The 20,275-nt window shown below is 41.2% G+C and overlaps 1 protein-coding gene across 3 annotated transcripts in view; it reads left to right on the plus strand.

The window, feature by feature from the left end:
- plxnb2a.1 (plexin b2a, tandem duplicate 1) overlaps window positions 1-20,275 on the plus strand; it is a 234,582-nt gene that overhangs the window by 179,397 nt on the left and 34,910 nt on the right. For all 3 annotated transcript variants that reach the window (XM_004566399.6, XM_004566400.6, XM_076875810.1), the window contains 9 exons: window positions 3,082-3,238; window positions 4,635-4,743; window positions 4,893-5,004; window positions 6,056-6,157; window positions 6,276-6,374; window positions 11,765-11,852; window positions 12,048-12,211; window positions 15,668-15,816; window positions 16,198-16,333. In XM_004566399.6, the coding sequence (XP_004566456.2) occupies window positions 3,082-3,238; window positions 4,635-4,743; window positions 4,893-5,004; window positions 6,056-6,157; window positions 6,276-6,374; window positions 11,765-11,852; window positions 12,048-12,211; window positions 15,668-15,816; window positions 16,198-16,333 (1,116 nt within the window). The remainder of the gene's footprint in view (window positions 1-3,081; window positions 3,239-4,634; window positions 4,744-4,892; window positions 5,005-6,055; window positions 6,158-6,275; window positions 6,375-11,764; window positions 11,853-12,047; window positions 12,212-15,667; window positions 15,817-16,197; window positions 16,334-20,275) is intronic.

Below are 20,275 nucleotides of genomic sequence, written 5' to 3' on the forward strand. Positions count from 1 at the left end.
GTCGCACATACAATCAGAAACTCTGATCTGCAAATTGAAAAGGTGTCAAACGTTGCTCTTTGCTTCAGTATTTTAATTTGAATGTCAGAATCCTTTTGAGGTGACGTGAGTTTCTGGTGGAAAGGAGCTGAGCTCATATTCCTCTGATCAGAAGACTCTGTTTGCTGGGGTTTAACATACAATCTTCTGAGACCAGACAGATAAATCTGTTGCATCTTAATTGGGAAATTTGGTGCCATCGCCTCCGTTGCAGCCCCTAGTTTGTGATTTGAACCTGATAAGACAATTGGATTTTAGCTTTAAAAGAAGGAAAAACTTTCTTCTCGAGGTTTTACATACTTAAAAAGAAGAAAGCGTCCCAGGTGACTTCGTCCAGGGGCTTCTCTGGTCCGATAGTTTCGCTAAGATCAAAAACTTTGAAATTAAAACTTCAGCAGCAAAATTTAAATCGGTTGAGGTCAGCACAGAGTAATGAGGAGCTGATGTTTGAACAGTGCCAATGAATAGCAATTATCACCGCAACTCTCCCACACAAAAACTCACATGTGTATGCACAGAGAGTCAGACACGTCACGGTCTCTTATTCTCTTTCTCAGTGTGGAAGAGAATAAGACAAAAAATATACCCAAACATTGTTGCAGTCACATACCCGCTGAGCTAATTGCGCTGTACTGAATGAAATTATTATTGAAATATTAATTAGAAAAAATATTTAATTAAGAGGATGGGAGTGCATAGTAAGGACAAGACTGCACAGTATTAGAGAAACCCAACGATCCGTTTGAGCAAGCACTTGACAACAGTGGGGAGGAAGAACCCCCTTTTAACAGGAAGAAACTTCCAGCACAACCAGAATCTCGAGGTTAGGTGTCTGTTGAGATGGACTTAGGCTAATCAGATGGGCACAAACACAAATTCAGCTGAATGGCAAAGTTTCTGCTGGTGTTACTGGGATGTAACAAACACCTCACAGCTGTATGGGACCAGTAAGCAGCTCCAGAGACCTGCCAAGGGTGCCTACAAAAGCATACAGAGCCCAATCTACAGCAGAGAGTAGTAAGTGGGTAATTATGGAATATAAATGGTAACATGGTTAACACACACATGACTTACAGGTGAAAGTTTCCCTCTTTGAAACCCGGACTTTTAAGGGTCACAAGCTGGTGTTCTCTCAGAACAGGTACCAAACCTGGATAAATGGGAGGGCTGCATCTGGTGTAAAATCTGTGCCAAATCAAATCCTGTGTGGCAACACTTTGGTAAATGAAGGAAGAGCTGAAAGTGCCTTTAGTGGTATATAAAAGCATGGATAAATGAAAGGGTGAAGTCCATGATGCCCTGAGGCTATAGCAGCATCCCAAAGAGGTGGAAAAGCACTGTTTGAAGCCACGAGTTTGTCACCTGAACACAAACTGGCAGTAGATGGATGTTTATGAAGACTGACATGAGAGTGAGAGTGACGTGCTCCGTCTAGCTGGGATAATATGATAAGATCAGCTCTTTACAGTTTGGCATGGAAAACGATTTGAAATACAACTCTGGGCTTAACAGGAAGACAATGAAGAGAAGCTAATATGGGAGAAATAGGCTCTCTCTTTTCCTGTTTGCAGTCCTGCTGCAGTGTTTTGGATACACTGAAGGCTTTAAGAACAACCTGATAATAAGGAATCACAAGCTTAGAATGTGTCTTGATGCATTCTCAATCATCCAGGTAAGGAAATCCCCAAAAAGTTGATTCTGTTCATCTGGACGTAGCGATTTCTGTGGGAAAAACATTTAGTCACTAATCCAAGAGACTTCATCAATGTCAGTCTCTCTCAGACCATATTAATGCTGGAGGTCATCCAGAATGAGTCCCTGTTATAAGTTTCTGAGGATTTCATGACCAAATATAGAAAAACCTGGATTTCAAAGTATGAAATTACAGTTCAAGGTCTTTAAGTCTTTGAGACACTATAAGAGAGAGGTGTGGCACTTAAAGAATCCTGAGTTGAACTCTTCCATGGAGTTGAGTATCCAGCCAAGTGTAATTAATGGCCCTGACCAGGTCCTGGTCGCAAGGGCAGCAGCGGTCTCCTCCACCACTTCATTTGTGGAGGCTATACTGAAATTTTAAAGCAAGCAAAGAGACTTCATCCCTCCAGAGTCTCCTTCCTGGCTCTGCCCTGGTTGGACTTCCTTTCCTTTGGATGAAGCTCATTTCAGCCTCTTGCATCCACCATCTTACTCTTTCAGTAGCTACCCGTAGCTCATAGCCTTAGGTGGGATTAGGAACGCAGATCCAGAAGTAATCAGCGACTGCAGACGCTGCCCTCCTGTGGGCTCACCACGCGCAGCAGGAGCTGTAGGGCTCTGGTGCTTTGCAGATCAGAGGGGCAGCCCCGGGTGGTCTCCGGGTTACCAAACTGTTGCTGTGTTGTGCATGTTTTTCTTAGTTGTTGAGCAGTAGTGCATCTCTGAACCGGATTATCTATACCATCATATTAATCTGTCTGCTCAATGTGTTCAATGTCGATTAGCCAAACTAACAAAAATAAATATTACGACTGGGTTTGTTTGTTTGTTGTTGTTGTTGTTTTTAATAAAACAGGTGAATGTCCAGGTGTAATAAAAATATGACAACAATATTACAATGTCATGTATAACTTTATAAAAATGCATTGCCACCATTTCCTAGAGGAGAAACTTAAAAAGATATAAGACTTAGTGTTACTTCTGCAAGCGCTGCTGTTAATAATACAGTGAATTCATCAGGTCAGTCCTCTGCGTGATGATGCCTGAAACTGCCTCAAACCTTTGCACAGTGCATGCATACTGTGGCTCCTATCTTAATTACTCTGTCACACCCCGTCTTATTCTGTAATTCATACTCGTACACAGAAAGCACACTCCCTTTTCTCTGTCTACCAGTGGCTCACACCTCTCGTGTTTCTTTATCTCCCCGTAGCCAGTTGAGGTGTGAGGTGAAATATAATTACTTCTCTGCTTTCATTTTCCTTCTCGGGTTCATCTCTAACTCTCCTCTCTCTTTCTCCCTTATTGTGCCTCATAACTCCTTTAATTTGTGCACTCTGTCTCCAGGTGGACATCAGCATACCTGCTCTCCCCGCACTGAGGCCGTCTGATGACTTGCAGTGCGTTTTTGGCTCTTTCTTTACTGGAGCCGTGAAACATGGCGGGCAGGTTACTTGTTCGCTGCCCGACCCTGTGGAAATCCCAGCCACTCCTGACCAGCAGGGTATGTGAACAGATGAAGGATGCACAGATAGTTTGTTTTCAGTATATGGACTTTGGATTGGATTGGATTGGAGTGGACTGTCACTCAATTACACATCATAAAAACACATATAAGCATAAACTAGAATCCACAATCATGTTAATATCCTAAAAGAACCCGTTGAGAATGTGGAAAAGCTATGGTATTACCTTGGTTAGAAAGCGGCATGTGTAAAGTGAACAGACACACTGATATCTGCTAATTAGTGCTAAGTTTGAGTCATTGCATCATTTACTCAATCTATCCAAAGCTGGATCATGATCCAGGTCCACAAACATGGAACATGCTCTCCAACTCCTCCTGTTATTTAATTAGATTTGGGAATATTCATTCATATTTTGAGCTGGACTGTTATCTTTATTCTCCGGTTTGATGTATTTTTCTTATTGTTTTTCTTCTTTTTTTTATTTGGCTCGTCTTAAATCCTAATAGCACACTGTGTATCTCCTTTTCTATTACCTACTGTTTGTTTACATCTCATACTCATGCATTTTAATGACTTTGAACTGCCTTGTTGATGAAAGGTGCAGTGTAAATGTATTTGGCTTCCTCTCAGCGAGACTGGAGCTACCTCAACCTAACTATTTTAAAATCCTATTGTGTTTTTACTCAGGTGTACAATAAGTTCTGTCTGTTTTTATATTAAAAAGAGGGTAACTGTGTAACTGTTATCAGCTGTGTGCTCCAGGAGCAAGAAAGTGAGCTGTGTTTTAAAAAACCTTTAAATATTAAATGTAGGTGTTGCAGTTTGCCCTTTTAAAAGACATTGCCTCCTCACATTGACCCTTATTTTGTGCCACGTATTAGTGGTAACCTGGTTAAGGTTATTAGGCCATTTATTAATGTAGTATAACAGAAATAAATGGAGAAATAATTAACAGGAAAAAAGTATAAAGCCAATGTTTTTACATTTTGTATCAAAATACAACAAATTGGTGAATACAGTGCTAGTGTAATTTTTTTATTGCACACTCTTGAAATGTGAAGAATATAAAGATATAAATATTAGCATATGCTACTCTCACATGTGTATAATAAAATAACGTCTGATATATAAACTGATAAACACCTTGTTTCAGAGTTGATAGGCGCTGGAATTTTATTATTGTTGACCAAAGTTAGTCATATCCTGCCTCCTCCCACCTTTAGCTTTGCAGTCTTGATGCTAAGCTAAGTTAGCCGGCTGTTAGTGGTTGCATCATGGAAACTTACTTTGTTTGACTTTCGGTAAATTGCTCCTTTAACAGTTAATAGGAAAAACAACACCAACAAAACCTTGATTTTAATGTGTGTGTGTGTGTGTGTGTGTGTGTGTGTGTGTGTGTGTGTGTGTGTGTGTGTGTGTGTGTGTGTGTAGACTTTGTGTCAGTTCCCATGAGGATTGTGGTGAATTCAATCGAGGTGACGTCAGGAAAGTATGACTTCTACAACTGTGCTGCCACCGTCAGGAAGAACCAAAATACACCGTAAGATGGATAATGTAACCTCCCCTCCCTCATATATACGTGCGTGTATACCGAAAAAGTATACACGCATGTATATATGTGTGTATCACACGTCCGCTTTACATACTTAAAGCAGACGTGTGATGGCACGCACTTCTCGTTGTTTTCAGGTGTATAGCGTGTGTGACCAGTAAGTGGGGCTGTCAGTGGGACGCTCAGACTCACAGCTGCAGTGACGACGACCATAATGTGAATGGAGATTACATAATCAAACCCCAACAGGTAATAAAATAATAATCTGCAGCTTTTGCCTTTTAGAACTGCTTTAATTCTTCAAGCACAGATTCATCAAGGAGCTAGAAACACTCCTCAGAGAGAGTTTGAGGTGATCTGAGTTTTGTGACATGGTACATAGAAGCAGCCTTTAGTAGATGGCGTGCACATGTCCGTCCATCTGAAGGGACAGACAGGGTAGGTTGTGGTGTTTAGATGATGCTTAGTTGGTAATAAAGGGGCCCAAAGTGTACCAAGCAAATACTATCACACCACCTGCAGCCTGAACAGTTAATAGAAGCCAGGATGGAGCAGCTCGTGTTACCCTGCTGTCTGAATTGAGATCGATAAGACCAGGCAACGTTTTCCCAGACTTCTGTTGTACAATTTTGGTGAGCATGTGCAAACTGTAGCCTCAGTTTCTTGTTCTTAGCTAACAGATTGGAAAGCAGTGTGGTCTTCTGCAGCTGCAGGCCATCATCTTCATGGTTCAATGTGTTGTGCATTCAGAGATGCTCTTCTGCATACCTTGGTTGTAACAAGTGGTCAGTTGAGCACTTTTGCCTTTCCTATCAGCACGAGGCAGTCTGGCCATTCTCCTCAACGTGGACTTTTCCTCTTAAAGAGGAAAAGCCGCTCACTGGATAATTTCTCTTTTTTGGATCATTCTCTGTAAACTCCAGAGGTGGTTGTGTGGGAAAATCCCAGCAGGTGTACTCAGTTTTACCACTATAATTAGCTGATAGGATATTTGCTCTAACTTGCATATGAAGTCTACCTAGTAATGGGGACGAAAGAGTATGGAGTGGCCGAAGCTCATCATTAACATCAAATATTAACAAGGAAATTGAATGTTTCTCTGTTTATATTGATGAGTTGTTAAGTGTCTGAAGTGTTTCACAGTGAGCTATGATGATTTGATTCGAGGATGGATAATTCACAGCATTGCCTGAAGTGTTTTGTTTCCCCATGAGTACTTACATTGTATTTGAAGGTGTGAACTGTGCTGTTAGCTGTTGAGCTTAATATTTCTGCTCCTGCTTCTCTTTCTGTGATGTAGTCCGACAATTGTCCTCAGTTTGAGTCTCCGGAGCCGGCGTTGATCCCTGTGGGCTACCAGATCCCCATCAGCTTCCAGGGAAGAAACCTGGACAGCTACATGGTGAGATCAGTCAGAGCTGCTGACTTACTGCTTCATAAACATCCAAATATTGTCGTCAACATCATCTGTGTGATCATTTCTCTCAGTTGTGTGTGTGTGTGTGTGTGTGTCTCTCCAGGACCGGACATTTTTGATCGGGACTGAGCTGATGAAGCACAGCGAGCAGGAGGTGGCAAAGGAGGAGGAGACATCAAAGTTCAGATTCAGAGGATATAAGGTCAGTATAACGAGGAGGAAGAGGGGACAACCTTGTTAAAATTTGTGATAAAGATTAAATACTTTGAGCTCAAAAAAGACAAATATTCTGGTTTCAGTGCAGATTTTCATACTTAAAGCAGACCTGTTAACTCATGTTCATGTTAAACAAGACCAAGGTTTTCAGTTCAGTTCAATTCAGTTTTATTTAAATAGTGCCATATTACAGCACTCATCTCCTCTGAGTGCTTTGTATTGTAAGATGAAGACCCTTAGCATATCTTAGCACATATAATAATAATAATGAGAAATCCCCAACAACCGGACGACCCCCTGAGCGCAAGCACTTGGTGATAGAGGGAAGGAGAAACTCCCTTTTAACAGGAGGATGCCTCCAGTAGAACCAGGCTCAGGGAATGGCAGTCATCGTGACAGGTTGGGGGTCATAATGAGGTCAGTGTATGTGCAAGTAATCTCTGTGATCCAATCACAGACTTCAGACCGCTCCATCCAATGTGGTCATCTCAGACACACAGCTGTGAATGTAAGCACACAAAGTCATCTAATTAGAGTAAATGTGACGTTATAGGTTGTCAGAGTTTTCATCAGGGTTTCTTAATCACTGAAACTACCAGTTGGAGGCAAATTGAAGGTTTGTGACATGTCACCTCTTATCCCGAAGACTTCTTCAGTTCTAAAAGGTTACCAGATGTTGAACCCCAGTCAGGCTGTCACCTCAGAGGAGGTCCTGAGACTCATTGACCCACCCTGTCCTCATTTGAGTCTGAGCATCTGAATCTCAAGGGGTGTCAAGGTGGCTGATAGTTGGTGTAATAGGCCATTACGGTTCTCTGATGGTCGGTCCACGTCGACGTAGATGGCCTCTTTTACTCATGAAGACTGCTCTTGGGTGGAAAGTGAAACATCTGAAAGAAGACTTGGATGAACATGCACAGACACTGATCTGTGCTTAAGCCGTAATACGAGCTGGTTTGATTCTCTGAACACTAAGGACAGGTGCCTCAGGGCTTCCTTTATTTACCTCCTTTAGCAAAGGATACACTGAAGGATCCTCCCTGAAAGAAAAGGAGAAGATGGCATCCCACGATTCAAAGGAACGCTCCATCAGGAGGTCAGCATGACTGAACAGAGATCATCACTGCTAACATGCAGATATGCTAAGATTAGTTAATCATACAGCAGTGCTACTTTTGGAGTGGAGTGAATGTTGCAGTGTAACTCGGGTTGCACTGACGCTGTCCTCGTTTTGGCGTGCTGTATTTCCATCTTTCAGGATTATCTTTAATTAAATTTGACTTCAGAGATGCGGAAAGCTTTAATAAAGGAAGAGTTAAAGTGGATCAAGAGAACATGTTGAGCGGAGAGCAGGGTGAACAGCATTTCTTAATGCAGCCATGTCATTTCACCCTCGTGACTGCAAAGCTCTGTTCTGTTTTTAACCTTAGTTGACATAGTGATATTTTCCACCCGCTTGTCTGTATTTATAACATTTACAGCACAAAACATTACGGCAGCAACACTCAGCATCATTTCCTGAAGAAATGTGACTAGAAAAAGACAGAAGGTCGGCAACAAGGTGCATTTTTTAGAAATATGAATCACATAAATTCACACAGGTAGAGTCCCTGAATAAAAATGTAGAACTGGAAATAATCCTGGGTGCAGACATTTGACAGGACCTCTGTCAGGCTGTGCTGGATTCTTCAGATCTGCTAGTTTTTTAGGCCTGCCACTGTCCTCCACTTGTCCACTCTCCTCAGAAATTTTCGCCTAATAGTTTAGACAGGCTGCATGAGTTGGGTAAATTTTTAATGCTTGAGTGATTGACAGGTCACTGCAAAGAGGCTTAACAAACCAAAATATTCCTCTGAAAATGGTCAAGTACAAGGACCGGATTAATAATGAGTAAAAAAGCAGCCAATGTCTAAATGACCCTTAGAAAGCATGGGGAACTATTGGACCACTTCAGAACATTCCAAGAAAGGTCTGACTTCTTACAAATCGAAGGGCGTAGGTTAAGACTTTTGCACAGTGCTGTAAATAACCCAAATACTTAGTAAAGTCTCTACTATGAAACCACTGAAAGCCTTTAAAAAGGGCACAGGAATAAAAGCTAAAAAGGAGTGTTGAACAGGAAAGAATCAGCTGACAAGATAAAAACAGAACGCAGTCTCTGAATGTGAACAGTAATGCTGCTTTTTCTGTGTCTTTACTAACGTACACAAATTAAAACCCACTTAAAAAAAAACCCCACTCTGATTCTTGTGCTGCGTCCATTAGCAGCCTCCAGAAAGAATGAAATCTCTCTCCGCTTCTCGGCTTTCTGTTTATGTTTTCAAGCTCGCCGTCGCTGCCGAAAGCTATAGAAAAATCAGGGAGTGCATCATTAATGATAATTAGACAATTAGTGCATCGTTAGCAGTTAATTTGTGAGTAAATGAACATGATTGGGAGTCAGAAAGTGTTTCGAGCGCAGCTCTAAGTTTAGTTCATTGCTTCTGAAATCTTGTGCTTGTGTTTCGTTTTATGTGTTTCGTCAGCTGTTTTCAGTTTTGTTGAGCACACACTGATTGTGCTGTCAAACGGATGTGTGCAATGGCGCCCCCTTATGGACTATAGAGATGGATAATTATTTTCCCTGATTCACTGAACCGCAGGTGTGTGCGTGTGTGTTTGTTTCAGTGACGTTTTGCTCGCATCCCTCTCGTACACCCCCCAGTTTTTCCTCTTTTCTGCCTCCATTGATCCTTGCCTCACGCTGAGTCCAAGTCTGCCAATATGCAGTTAAAGAGTGTGTGTGTCTGTGTGGGGGTGTGCTTTCATGTTTGTGTGTGTCACTGCAGGTTTTCCTCTCATTATCTCTGGTATTTGTCTCTACATGATACTTTTTTTTTTTCCTCTTCTTTTAGTTTTTTCCCCACTTTTTTTTTTTTCATATATCCTGAAGAAAACTTGTCTTGATTTATGGCTACAGTGGTGTGTGTGTGTGTGTGTGTGTGTGTGTGTGTGTGTGTGTGTGTGTGTGTGTGTCGGGCTCCAGTCACTCATGCTGTAGTCTTTCATGTAATCTCTGTTCCCTGAGTTTAACATGTAGGCAGCACCGTCTTCCTGGTGTTATAAGTAACCTGATCAAACCGCATTGAGGACAAACTCTGGGAACAATTGCCTGATAGTTTGTCATTTAAGGACTTGTAGGCGTCACGTAAATATAAAACTTCGCCGCCTTCTGTAAAGCAGTACTAAAGTGTTCTGCATGGTAGAGGAAGTGGAAGCTCCAGGAGATGATGCAATGGACATAACATTGGATAACAGTGTCACACTGCTTTTTGCATAATGTCAGTGGGGAATTTTGATAAGTGGTGAAGAAAGCACTTACTGTGCAATACAAAAGTGTTCCTTTGTACGTGAGTTTTTCATTTTAAATGTCAGCAAAACGTCTTTAAAATGTCTCTTAAATCAGACGCTTGTCTGTTAGTGCTGTGTTTCCTATGTTATTAAAGCAGATGTGGAATCAGACTATATCAGAGATGGATGTAGCTGCCAGGCCTGAAAAATGAAACAACTGGACCAGTATCTTGAGCCTGCATTCTTTCTAACAGCCAGCAGGAGGCGACTGCTCTGCTCTTTGGTTGTACGGCAGTGTGAGAGAAAAGAACTGAATATCTTGGACCCCAATAAACATCATGTGTCATTGTGTTTATTTCATAAATTATTATCCATATATTTTGAATAAAACAGGAAAGTGCTGTGCAGAAGTCTTAGGCACCCGTCATTTCTTTATATTGTTATTTCAAGGAGCCAGTTTTTCTTGATTCTTGAATTTGTCTCGAGCATTAGTTTTCCAGGCCTTTTGAAGGGTGCTGGCTGCTTTTTCACTCATTTTTAGTCCAGTAATTGTACCTGCTGCTAGTAACAATCATTTCTTCCTATTTCTTTAGTTGAATTTATGAAAAATGCCAAAGATAACAGTTTATTAGATACATATTTATATTTCTGCACCAACTTCCCAAAGAACTGGTGAAGCAGAAGCTTTCTACATCAGATGAATCGTATCTGAAAGACATGTTCTTTAGAAACTGGTGAGAAAAAATCACGCAGTCCTGACAGGGCCTGAGAGAAACATCTGGACCTTCAGATGATCCATATGTTGTTCATTGAAGCCTCATCAGAATGGTCTCAGTGGAAGAGCGGTTGTAGATGTGAAACAAGGAGAAAAGGCTGAGGTATGCCAGATCACACAAAAAATAATCAACAGAAATTTTATATTTTTTGTTAGAGGGTCAGGAGAGAGGTACAACAGTGAGCTTCTTCAGTAAAACACAGTGGAGGCTCTGTTGTGGTTTGGGGCTTTATTTTAGCCAGTGGTGTTGGGGATCTTGTCAAAATTGATGGTGTTATGAACACAGAAAAACACCATCAGATTTTAATCCACCATCTGGAAAACATCTGAGTGGTAACAGCTTCGTTTTGCAACATACCGATGATCCCAAACACACTGCTGATGCAGAGAAAGCTTACCTGGGCAGCTAACACACAGTGGAACACTGAGTCATGGCTTGGCCTCAATATTATTGAAGCTGTGTGTGTGTGTGTGTGTGTGTGTGTGTGTGTGTGTGTGTGTGTGTGTGTGTGTGTGTGTGTGTGTGTGTGTGTGTGTGTGTGTGTGTGTGTGTGTGTGTGTGTGTGTGTGTGTGTGTGTGTGTGTGTGTGTGCAGAAACAACCAAAGAAGAGCTTTGAATGTCCTTCAGGAAGCCTGTTGAACTATTCCTGAAGACTATTTAAAAACAAATTGCAGAAAGCCGCCTGACAGAGTTCAGACTGTGCTGCAGAATAAAAGTGGTCACACCAAATATTGACTATTAAACTTGTTAGAATTGTGTAAACTCTGTTTTATTTGCATGTTTCAATAAATCGCTCCACCCGTGTCCCATTTTTCTAGCAACATGTAAAGAAATGAAGGGAGGCTCAGGACTTCTGCACAGCACTGTACTGTATATTTTAGGGTTTGGCTAGCTTGTAATTGACAAGCTGCGAATGTATGAGCCAGGTTCAAAATCAAAGAGGGTAACAACCAAATTGGCTTCGAAACTCTCCACAAACCAAATGTAGAACGTCGCCGTGGTATCCAAGTCCATCCTTTATATACTCAGTCCATGAGGTAGTTGTATTAGGTTAAAGCTGCAGTGTATGTCCTTCCAAGACACAACCACCACAACACCACTGGGACTTTAGATTCTCTTAAATTAAAAGTCATTAATTTTTTTTTAGTTAAAACTATGATTACGGTTTGGATAAGATGGGCAGTGGTTTTGGTCTCCAGAAACATATTTTTTAGTTAATGAAATGTCCTCTGAAGTGATGGAAACATGGCCGTGTGTCTGTGTGTGCAGTTTGAATACGACGAGCAGCAGGAGGTGAACGTATCCTTCCACATCAAGGACAGAGACACTGAGAGGAAGATTGACAGCACCCTGACAGGTTGGTATTTCACCAACACAGGCACTTCACAATCGCACATAAATCAGGATAAAGTGTGAAAGTGCAGTTATCACGCTGTTTTTAGTGTCACCTTCGCTCATTTCAAATTCACTTCCAGCTGCATTATGATAATTAGCCTCACCCTCTCTTCTCAATCTTCTTCCTCTCCTCTTCTTGCCGCTGTCTCCCCAACAGTCGTACTGTATAGCTGCTCAGTGGGAAGAGAGGACTGCAGCCTGTGTAAACATGCCGACTCCAAGTACCAGTGTGTTTGGTGCGCCGCCTCACACAGCTGCGTTTACCGGGAACTCTGCCGTTCACCGCAGCCAGCGCAGTGCCCCAACCCAGAAATCACTGATGTGAGTCATAAAAACACAAAGCCATGACCTCTGACATGTCGGTAGGAAACACTGTTGGAACTTCTTTATGGACAGGATTGGTTCTATGTTTGGGAGCCTGACGGGTTTGAATGAGTGAAATGTATGTGCGGTAACTTTTACCCTCTGTAAGACTATGGCAGTGAGATTCATCTATCCTTCCATCCATTTACTTCTGTTTATCCGATGTGGAAGCAGGTTGCAGCAGGATAAACAGGATCATTTACTTCAGATGTTTTCACCTCACCCAGCTTCTTTTTATGTGAAAAGCCTGCAACCATACTCTGAGGCTCCTCCAGATATCTGAGCGCTCTAAAAGTCCAGACACCCAACAGATGAAGCTAGTTTCTGCCATTGGTATCCGCAATTTCCCTCTTCTGGTCCACTTCTCGCTAAACTCCTTTGCTTTGGGCACCAGCTCTCCCCCAACTCAGCAATCGTGTCGTCCACACAAAAATCTGAAACATGATTCTCAAACAGATCTTCCTCACATTGACGTCCTGTTCATATGTAAAAAAAGGAAAACCCAACTCATCATCATTCAGCAAAATCACAGGTAAAAAGTTCTAATAAGAGAGCTTTATCATGTTCAGATATCCCAGTTTTGGGTGAGAATTCCTGGGACTAAGTAAAAGATCTGCACCAAGAATGTCTTATTCTTCAGTTTCACACAAATATAACAACCACAAAGACTTGAACAAAAACTGCAGCATGTTCCATTTATAATCTGCACTGAACCAGAGAGTGACCTCACAGCATTTCAGAGATTAAACCGCAGAGCTGTGATGTGGCTGTGTCATTTAACAGAAGCAGAAATCCAGGAGAAGATCTGTGAGTAGCACCTTTAATAGAGCCAGTATTGCATTTTCCCTTCTCATCGTAACAGAAGACGAGAAAACCTACTGACATAAATCACACCGTCGTTCATGTGAAGTTGTCCTTTGTAGAAAAGAGTGCAGTGGGAAAACTGCAACCAGCTCTGAAATGTGCTGCGGCTGCAGAAAAAAAAACATACATAGACAGCAATCTTATGGATGACAGAGGACAAGAATGATTTTACATGGATCTGTTTGATTTTTGTCACTTTGCACAACCTGATTTGCTCACCAACATATTTTTGTAAGTGCTCTTACTTGGTTAGCATCCAAGTTTTTGGTGCAAAGCCTAAAAGTTTCTCACTTTTAACCTGATGGCCATCATCTTTAAAGAAACGGAGTGTTACGTTATCAGCTAACCCTGGCTCGCCTAGTTAGCAAGCTGGATCCACAGACTATATTTGTGCAACACAAAGAAGCAAACACCTGCTAATTAGTATTAAATAACCCTAAAGATTAATTAATTGGCAGCATTTAACTTCACTCCACGATCATTATGTCGACTCCAATCACTTGAATTAATTGAGGTCATTCAAGTTAGCCACACTATTAATAATACACATTTTTATCTTTACTGCAGTTTAAATGGGTGAGATGCATTACAGTCACACTAAAGCAGCACAACCAGAATTATGAAGTTGCCACCTCGTTGCCTTTGAAATAGTTACTTCAAAGATGGGGATCGAATCTGCGGCCACTCAGATTCAGCTCAAAGCAGCTTTGCCACATCAAGATGGCGATAAAACAGCAATCAGACAGTCGGTCTGCTCTCAGTTTGCCGTTGAATGGGGCCAATCTGGCAATCACATGCAGTCTGTTTGGGTTAATACATCCATTAACTGTGATAAATTGGCCAAAACTTCAAATCTGTTTGCAGCTACATACATAGAAATTCTGCTACTACTTACATTAAGTACCAGTTTAACTGGAAAATAGGCGTTTGGTAGGATTGCTTTTACTTAGGAGGAATAACCAATACCTAGTTGGCATCCAGCTGAGTCGACTCCCTTTTTGCAAAGGGTTGATTGCCAGCACATTGCAACCAATCTGCGTGGTTTAGAAATTAGACAGCAATTCTTTGCAACCTTTCACCAATCTGTCTGAGATGGCAGTCGATCATCTTCCTAAACCACAGGTGTCTAACCTGAAGCCTCAAGGGCCGGTGTCCTGCAGGTTTTAGATATCAACCTGGGTCAACACCCCTGAATCAAATGATTAGTTCATTGCCAGGCCTCTGGAGAACTTCAAGACACGTTGAAGAGGTAATTTAGTCATTTAAATGAGCAGTGTTGGATCAAGGACCCTTTAGGCCTGGAGTTGGACACCCCCGTCCTAATTTATTAAACTGAATTTTGTTTGGTTTTTTTTGTTCATTTTGTTCAGTATCAATTTTGTTCTTCAGGATTTTTTTCTTTTAGTTGTACATCAAATTAAACAAAGCAAAGAATCCACGAACCCTCACCTACATCTGTGTGGACGGTCTTAGAAATCCACATCTTTCCACAAATTCATCTCTTCTCTTTTTGTCACTGAGCTAATTTTTTTCCTTCCCATATTGTATTCGCTGTTTCTCTCCTCCTTGGCTGAACTGCTTCAGTATGTTTCCTATTTTCTCTGGAACATCAGTCATTTGTTTCAGGCCCCGTCTTGATTTCCTCTGGGCTGCGGCTGATTATGCCAGAAGAAGTTAGTTATTTCCACAGCAGACTTTGCTGAGGATGACAGGGAGGTGAATATATACAAGATGAATTTGATCTTATACGTCGTGCAGTCACGTCAAATTGAAGATGAGATGGCCCAAATTGAAGCAGATATGCCGAGCCTTTGCTTCAGAAGATGTGTTTTCACAGGCTGTACTTCAACATCTTTATGAATATTTATACATTAATGTCATAACATTGGAAGCAGAAATATTTACAATTTGTTTTTTTATCTTTCTTTAGATTTTTTCCCATTTTCAGATTTTTCCCTTTAATTCATAAAGTCGTAGTACAGAGAGAAAAACCCCAAAAAGCACAGAATTATAAAAATATTTTCTTTATAAAATCTGAAATATTTGAAAAAAATATTGTTTTTAAATATTACAAAGTGCAATTAATGGAATATTTGTTTTAGAAAATGGACGTATTCATTGGTCGGTAGGTCACTTATCATTAAAATAAAAGCAGCACGGCGCTGTTTTCACCTTTACACTGTGCTACACTCTAATTAGCATTCAGCTTCACCTGAAGCATCCCTGAAGCCTTCATTTGTTGGACACTTTGGCCAAGCAGAAACTGGTGAGCTGTGAGTGGCGCATGCAGGCGTCCCATCATTCTGTGATTTGGGGAATGCTTTACATCTTCATTATCACTCGGTAGCGTTTGCTTAATTGTAGGAAGCCAAAATTGTTAATATTTGATTGTTGTGCAGTATTCTGTAAGGACCTTTCAAACCTGTTTCTACCCACAGCTTGTGTGACTGATTGACAGAAAAAGTAACTTTGGTATTATTGCAGGTTTTGGAATTTCAGCTCTCCTGCTATGATCTGTGATATCAAACAGTCTTTTCTTTCCTTCTCCAGATCAGCCCTCGGTACGGCCCTCTGAATGGCCGGATCTCAGTGACCATCAAAGGCTCCAACATGGGAATAAAGAAGGATGACATCAAAAAGATCACAGTGGCTGGAGTGGACTGCATTCACCAGGAGGACAGATACTCTGTCTCAACCAGGTACTCTAACAGGAGCGACGGCCTCGTTAACATGCAGATAGAAGCACACCTGTTGCTTTTACACATTAAGCTGAAGCTCTTTCACATGCACCTGTAGCAGTGTGCTGACATGAATTATTAGCTAAAGATAAAAATCTATAAAAGCTTAGTGTTTCTGCACGTCATTTTGTTTTTTTTGGTTGATTGTACCAGGCACTGCCCCGCAGGTGAAGGCTTTGATCTATTAGCCTGACCCAAAACTTGATTGCTTACATACTTGCAAGTAATCTCCATATGTAATGTACAATTAAGGGGTTGATTCAAGAGGGGGCACTGAGTTATTTGAATTCTGGGCCTCCATCTGTTTTCTGAACCGCGGCCTCTGTTGTTTTCTGTCGGCAGCGTGGTGTGTGAGATTGGCCCGGCGAAGCGAAACCCACCGCAGGACCTCCCGTTTGAAAGGACCAACAGCGGACCAGTGGAGATAACAGTTGAAGGAGAACGATCGGGGACATCTCAGGTCTATTTTACCTACAGGGTACGTCAAGACCTTCCTCTAACACACGGTCAGGAAACGCATGAAAGTAGCAGGTGCTCATCAGCACTTTCAAAATAAGAGTGTGGGGTTTGTCTACTAGTAAGGTAATTATGGGTAATCGTGGGTATGGATAAAAAGAAATAAGTCAGTAGATAGACGCCTGACCTTGCTTGTGTTATTCACACGCCAGCAGACTAAAGCGAAAGATGTTTCTGTAGCTTGTTTCAGGCTTTTTGATTCAACTTATAATTTAAGACAGTGACGATTAACGAAGATCAGTAATAAACTGATAAATCCCCCTGAAAACACCAGAGGCTCCTTTACATACAGCTCAGGCTTCATAGCATAATGAGCATCAGACCCCACATATGTTAACAGCTAACATGTGTCTTATCTGTACACTAGTTTGCTATTAGAAATGCTGTAGAAATGTCTCCTGATCTTCTGTCTTAAAGCATCTTAGTTCAACTTCAGGAAGCTTTAAAAAACTGTTCAGTCTGGTGTAGTTAAACCTGCAGACACTGCATGCAAACCTTCTCAAAGTCTCTGAGGCAACACCGAACATTGTTTGACACAAGTGCTTCAAACCCCGGAGATCAAATCCCAGAAACATTAAAAGGTTTCTAACAAAGTAAAAGCATGCGGCTCTTCTCTGGTGCGATGCAAGGAAACGGTCTCCCTAAAGAAGCGACAGTGCGTGAAAATACTCCTCGCATACAAATTCACCACCGCCGCACCAAAGTCCATTCAGTTTCCAGTCATCCCCCCCACCCTCGCATAGCACAAGAGGAGAAACAAACATGATCAAAATAAATGTGCTTCACCTGCTGTTCTGTTTTGTTTCTTGAACTCGGCTCAGTTGCTTAATTTGAATATCGCTGTTCACATTCATATTTCTTGTTTGTTTCTATTGAACTGACAAAAAGCTAATTAAAGCAAACTGCTGAGACCAAAATGACTAATTTAGTTCATCAGCAGTGCGTCACTGCCTTTAAATGCTGCGACTCAGCTCAGGGTTGAAACTTCAGATTACTACATTGCTGATTTGTCTCAGTGTCTACGCAGAAATATGAAACTAATAAACATGCTGACCACGATGTTGGGCTTTTCATGAACAAGAACACATCGTGTTTCAAAAATATTCAAAATCCAAATGTTTTCACTCCTTTTAGCTTCTCAAATGTGATGAATTTCGGCGTGTTAGAGGTGAAATTGGATAACATTATGATTACAAGGAGCATTTTGAGTATTTTACAGACATTTTTTGAACAGGTAGGTCGATTAATGAAAAGTCACAAATCACAAAAAACACATGTGCAGTTTCCCTCAGAAAAAAACACAAAAACTGCAGCAATACGTGTTGCTGACTCATGAAAACAAAGAATACTTCCACAGCTTTAAACTGTCGCTGTATTTATATACCTGCACTCTAGGGTAGCTTTGCATGATTCACAGTTCAGAATAATCCGGATTTATAGTTTAGTCGGCACTGGTGCTGCCTCTCAGTCAATCCTGCATGGGTCAAGCTGTTTTAACTTTCTTTGCTGCTCATGAACAGAAAGTCCAAACTACAGGCAGAGCTTTCATAATGCCCACAAGATATCCACTGGCCAATGATTCACCAAGATGAAGAGAAAGAAAACATACTTTATACAGTACTTAATAATAATAATAATAATAATAATAATAATAATAATGGATTGGATTTATATAGCGCTTTTCAAGGCACCCAAAGCGCTTTACAATGCCACTATTCATTCACTCTCACATTCATACACTGGTGGAGGCAAGCTACAGTTGTAGCCACAGCTGCCCTGATGCAGACTGACAGAAGCGAGGCTGCCATATCGCGCCATCGGCCCCTCTGGCCAACACCAGTAGGCAAGTAGGGTAAAGTGTCTTGCCCAAGGACACAACAACCAGGACAGAGAGCCCAGGGATCGAACCGGCGACCTTCCGGTTACAGATGCGATTCCCAACCCCCTGAGCCACTATCTACTCACCTTTTAAAAATATAGAGATGACAATAAAATGTTTTTTAGAAAATAAAAAATAAATAAATAAATAAATAAATAAATAATACTATAAAAACTTAACTAAAGGTTTGAACTGTCACTTGAGAATATACCATACCAAAAACAAAAGGAAATGAATTGTTGAAGTTCACAAGTGTCAGGAATTGGAGTGAAAAGTATGATCAAGAATGTCAAAAAGCCACACAGTACAAAACCAGCCTGGCAGAGGAAGGAAATTAAAGATTACAAAGACTCTAGTAAGAGATGTGTCCAAAGACCCCAACACAACTGCCACCTGACTGACACCCATTAACGACTTAGCCAAGTCAGGAATTGTAGTATAAAAAAGTAAAAACTCAAACTCTCTACAGAAATGGACTGTGAGGTCGCAGACCAAGAATAATACTGCAGAAGAAGATGTTCTTAATCCAGACTGAAAGTGACAATTATTCACACTGGAAGCTAAACTAGACTAAACTGGAGCTCTTTGATCACAGCGATGGTGCTGAGAAAGAAGGCTACAACCTAAAGATCAGCGTTTCTACAGTGAAACACGGTGGTGGGAGTATTGTGCTGTGAAAAATGAGAGCCACATATGAGGATATTCGTTTAAAGTTTTGATAGAACAGTAGCAGTATAATGTAAGTGGATATCAGGCCCTTGTAGAGCAAAATTCAGTATTTTGGTCTAAATAACCCAAAATGTGACGTCCACATATGTGGACGCCAGGTCCTAGGAGGTTAAAGAAAACCTCAAGCTGTCAGCAGCTAAACTGGGACCCAAAACATGCATCACTCCTGGTGAAGGAGTAACATTACTCGCCAGCCTGCATAAAGCCGCGACTTGAATCCCGTTAAAGATCTGTGTGGTAAACAGAAGACCAAGGTTCATACTGGAAGGCCTTTAAATCTGGAGGCACTCGTGAAGCGCTTTAAAAAAAAAAAAAAAAAAAGCAGTCATTTTCATTGGGGGCAAATACTTCTGTCCCCGGTGGTTTTTAAGCAAGAGAATTCAGTCTTTGTGTCCGAGTCTGAGTTTTGTTTTTATTTTGTTTTTTGTTTTTTTGGCACCAGGTGCTTTCCAGTGTCCATTTGGAGTTTTCATGTTCAGCTTTCATTGTGGTGTAAAGTGACAGAACCATCACGGAGGATTCAGAAACCTGTGCTTTTTAAAAAAAAATTACAAACAGGCTTTCTTCCTTTACTCCTCAGTTACATTAGAGTAAACGCCTTCAGATGACTATAAAGACAGTTAAATGTTCCTGAATGGTTGGAGCTGTTCAGCCTAAGCTTTAAAGTTTCTGTGTGTCACGAGGACAGACTAATAAGCTCGTCTGGGTTATAATTGATGTACAAATGACTAATTACTGCAGCTGACAAATGCTGACCTTTGATGTGAATGAGCCTGATGCTGCCTCATTTGAATTCCACATCGATTTGTTCAGATTTCCATCTGCTGCAACTCCCCTAGTGAGTGTCTCTGGGTTGGAGTTTGTTTCCTTTTAACGTGAAGAACTGTCTGCATTCCCTTTGTCTCTCCCACCGAATACACTTCAGTTGCTGCTGCCTCCTGCACTGCTGTTTTCTCTGTGTGTTCAACTTCCAACCAGGCAGAGTTGTTATGAGTTTGCCTGTCGTTGGGGATATTTATTTTTGTGCTTGCAGCGCTGTCTGCCAGAACAACGAGAACAAATCTGCAACAGCAACGAGCCGAATGCTTAAGTGCGTCCCAGCAGCTGCACATGTGCTACGCTCATTTAAATGATATCATAGTTCTTCTTTGCTTTGGATTCATTTTTATACTTTTTTATTTATATAAGATTCTTCTTGCATCTAAAGAAAGACGACTTAACTTGATCATTTTGAAGGCTCTTTGTGCTGGGGTGTAAACCAGGCATAATATTTGCTCTTGGTTTGGTTGTCCTGTC

Source organism: Maylandia zebra, linkage group LG17 (assembly GCF_041146795.1).
Source record: "Maylandia zebra isolate NMK-2024a linkage group LG17, Mzebra_GT3a, whole genome shotgun sequence".
Lineage (NCBI taxonomy): Eukaryota > Metazoa > Chordata > Actinopteri > Cichliformes > Cichlidae > Maylandia > Maylandia zebra.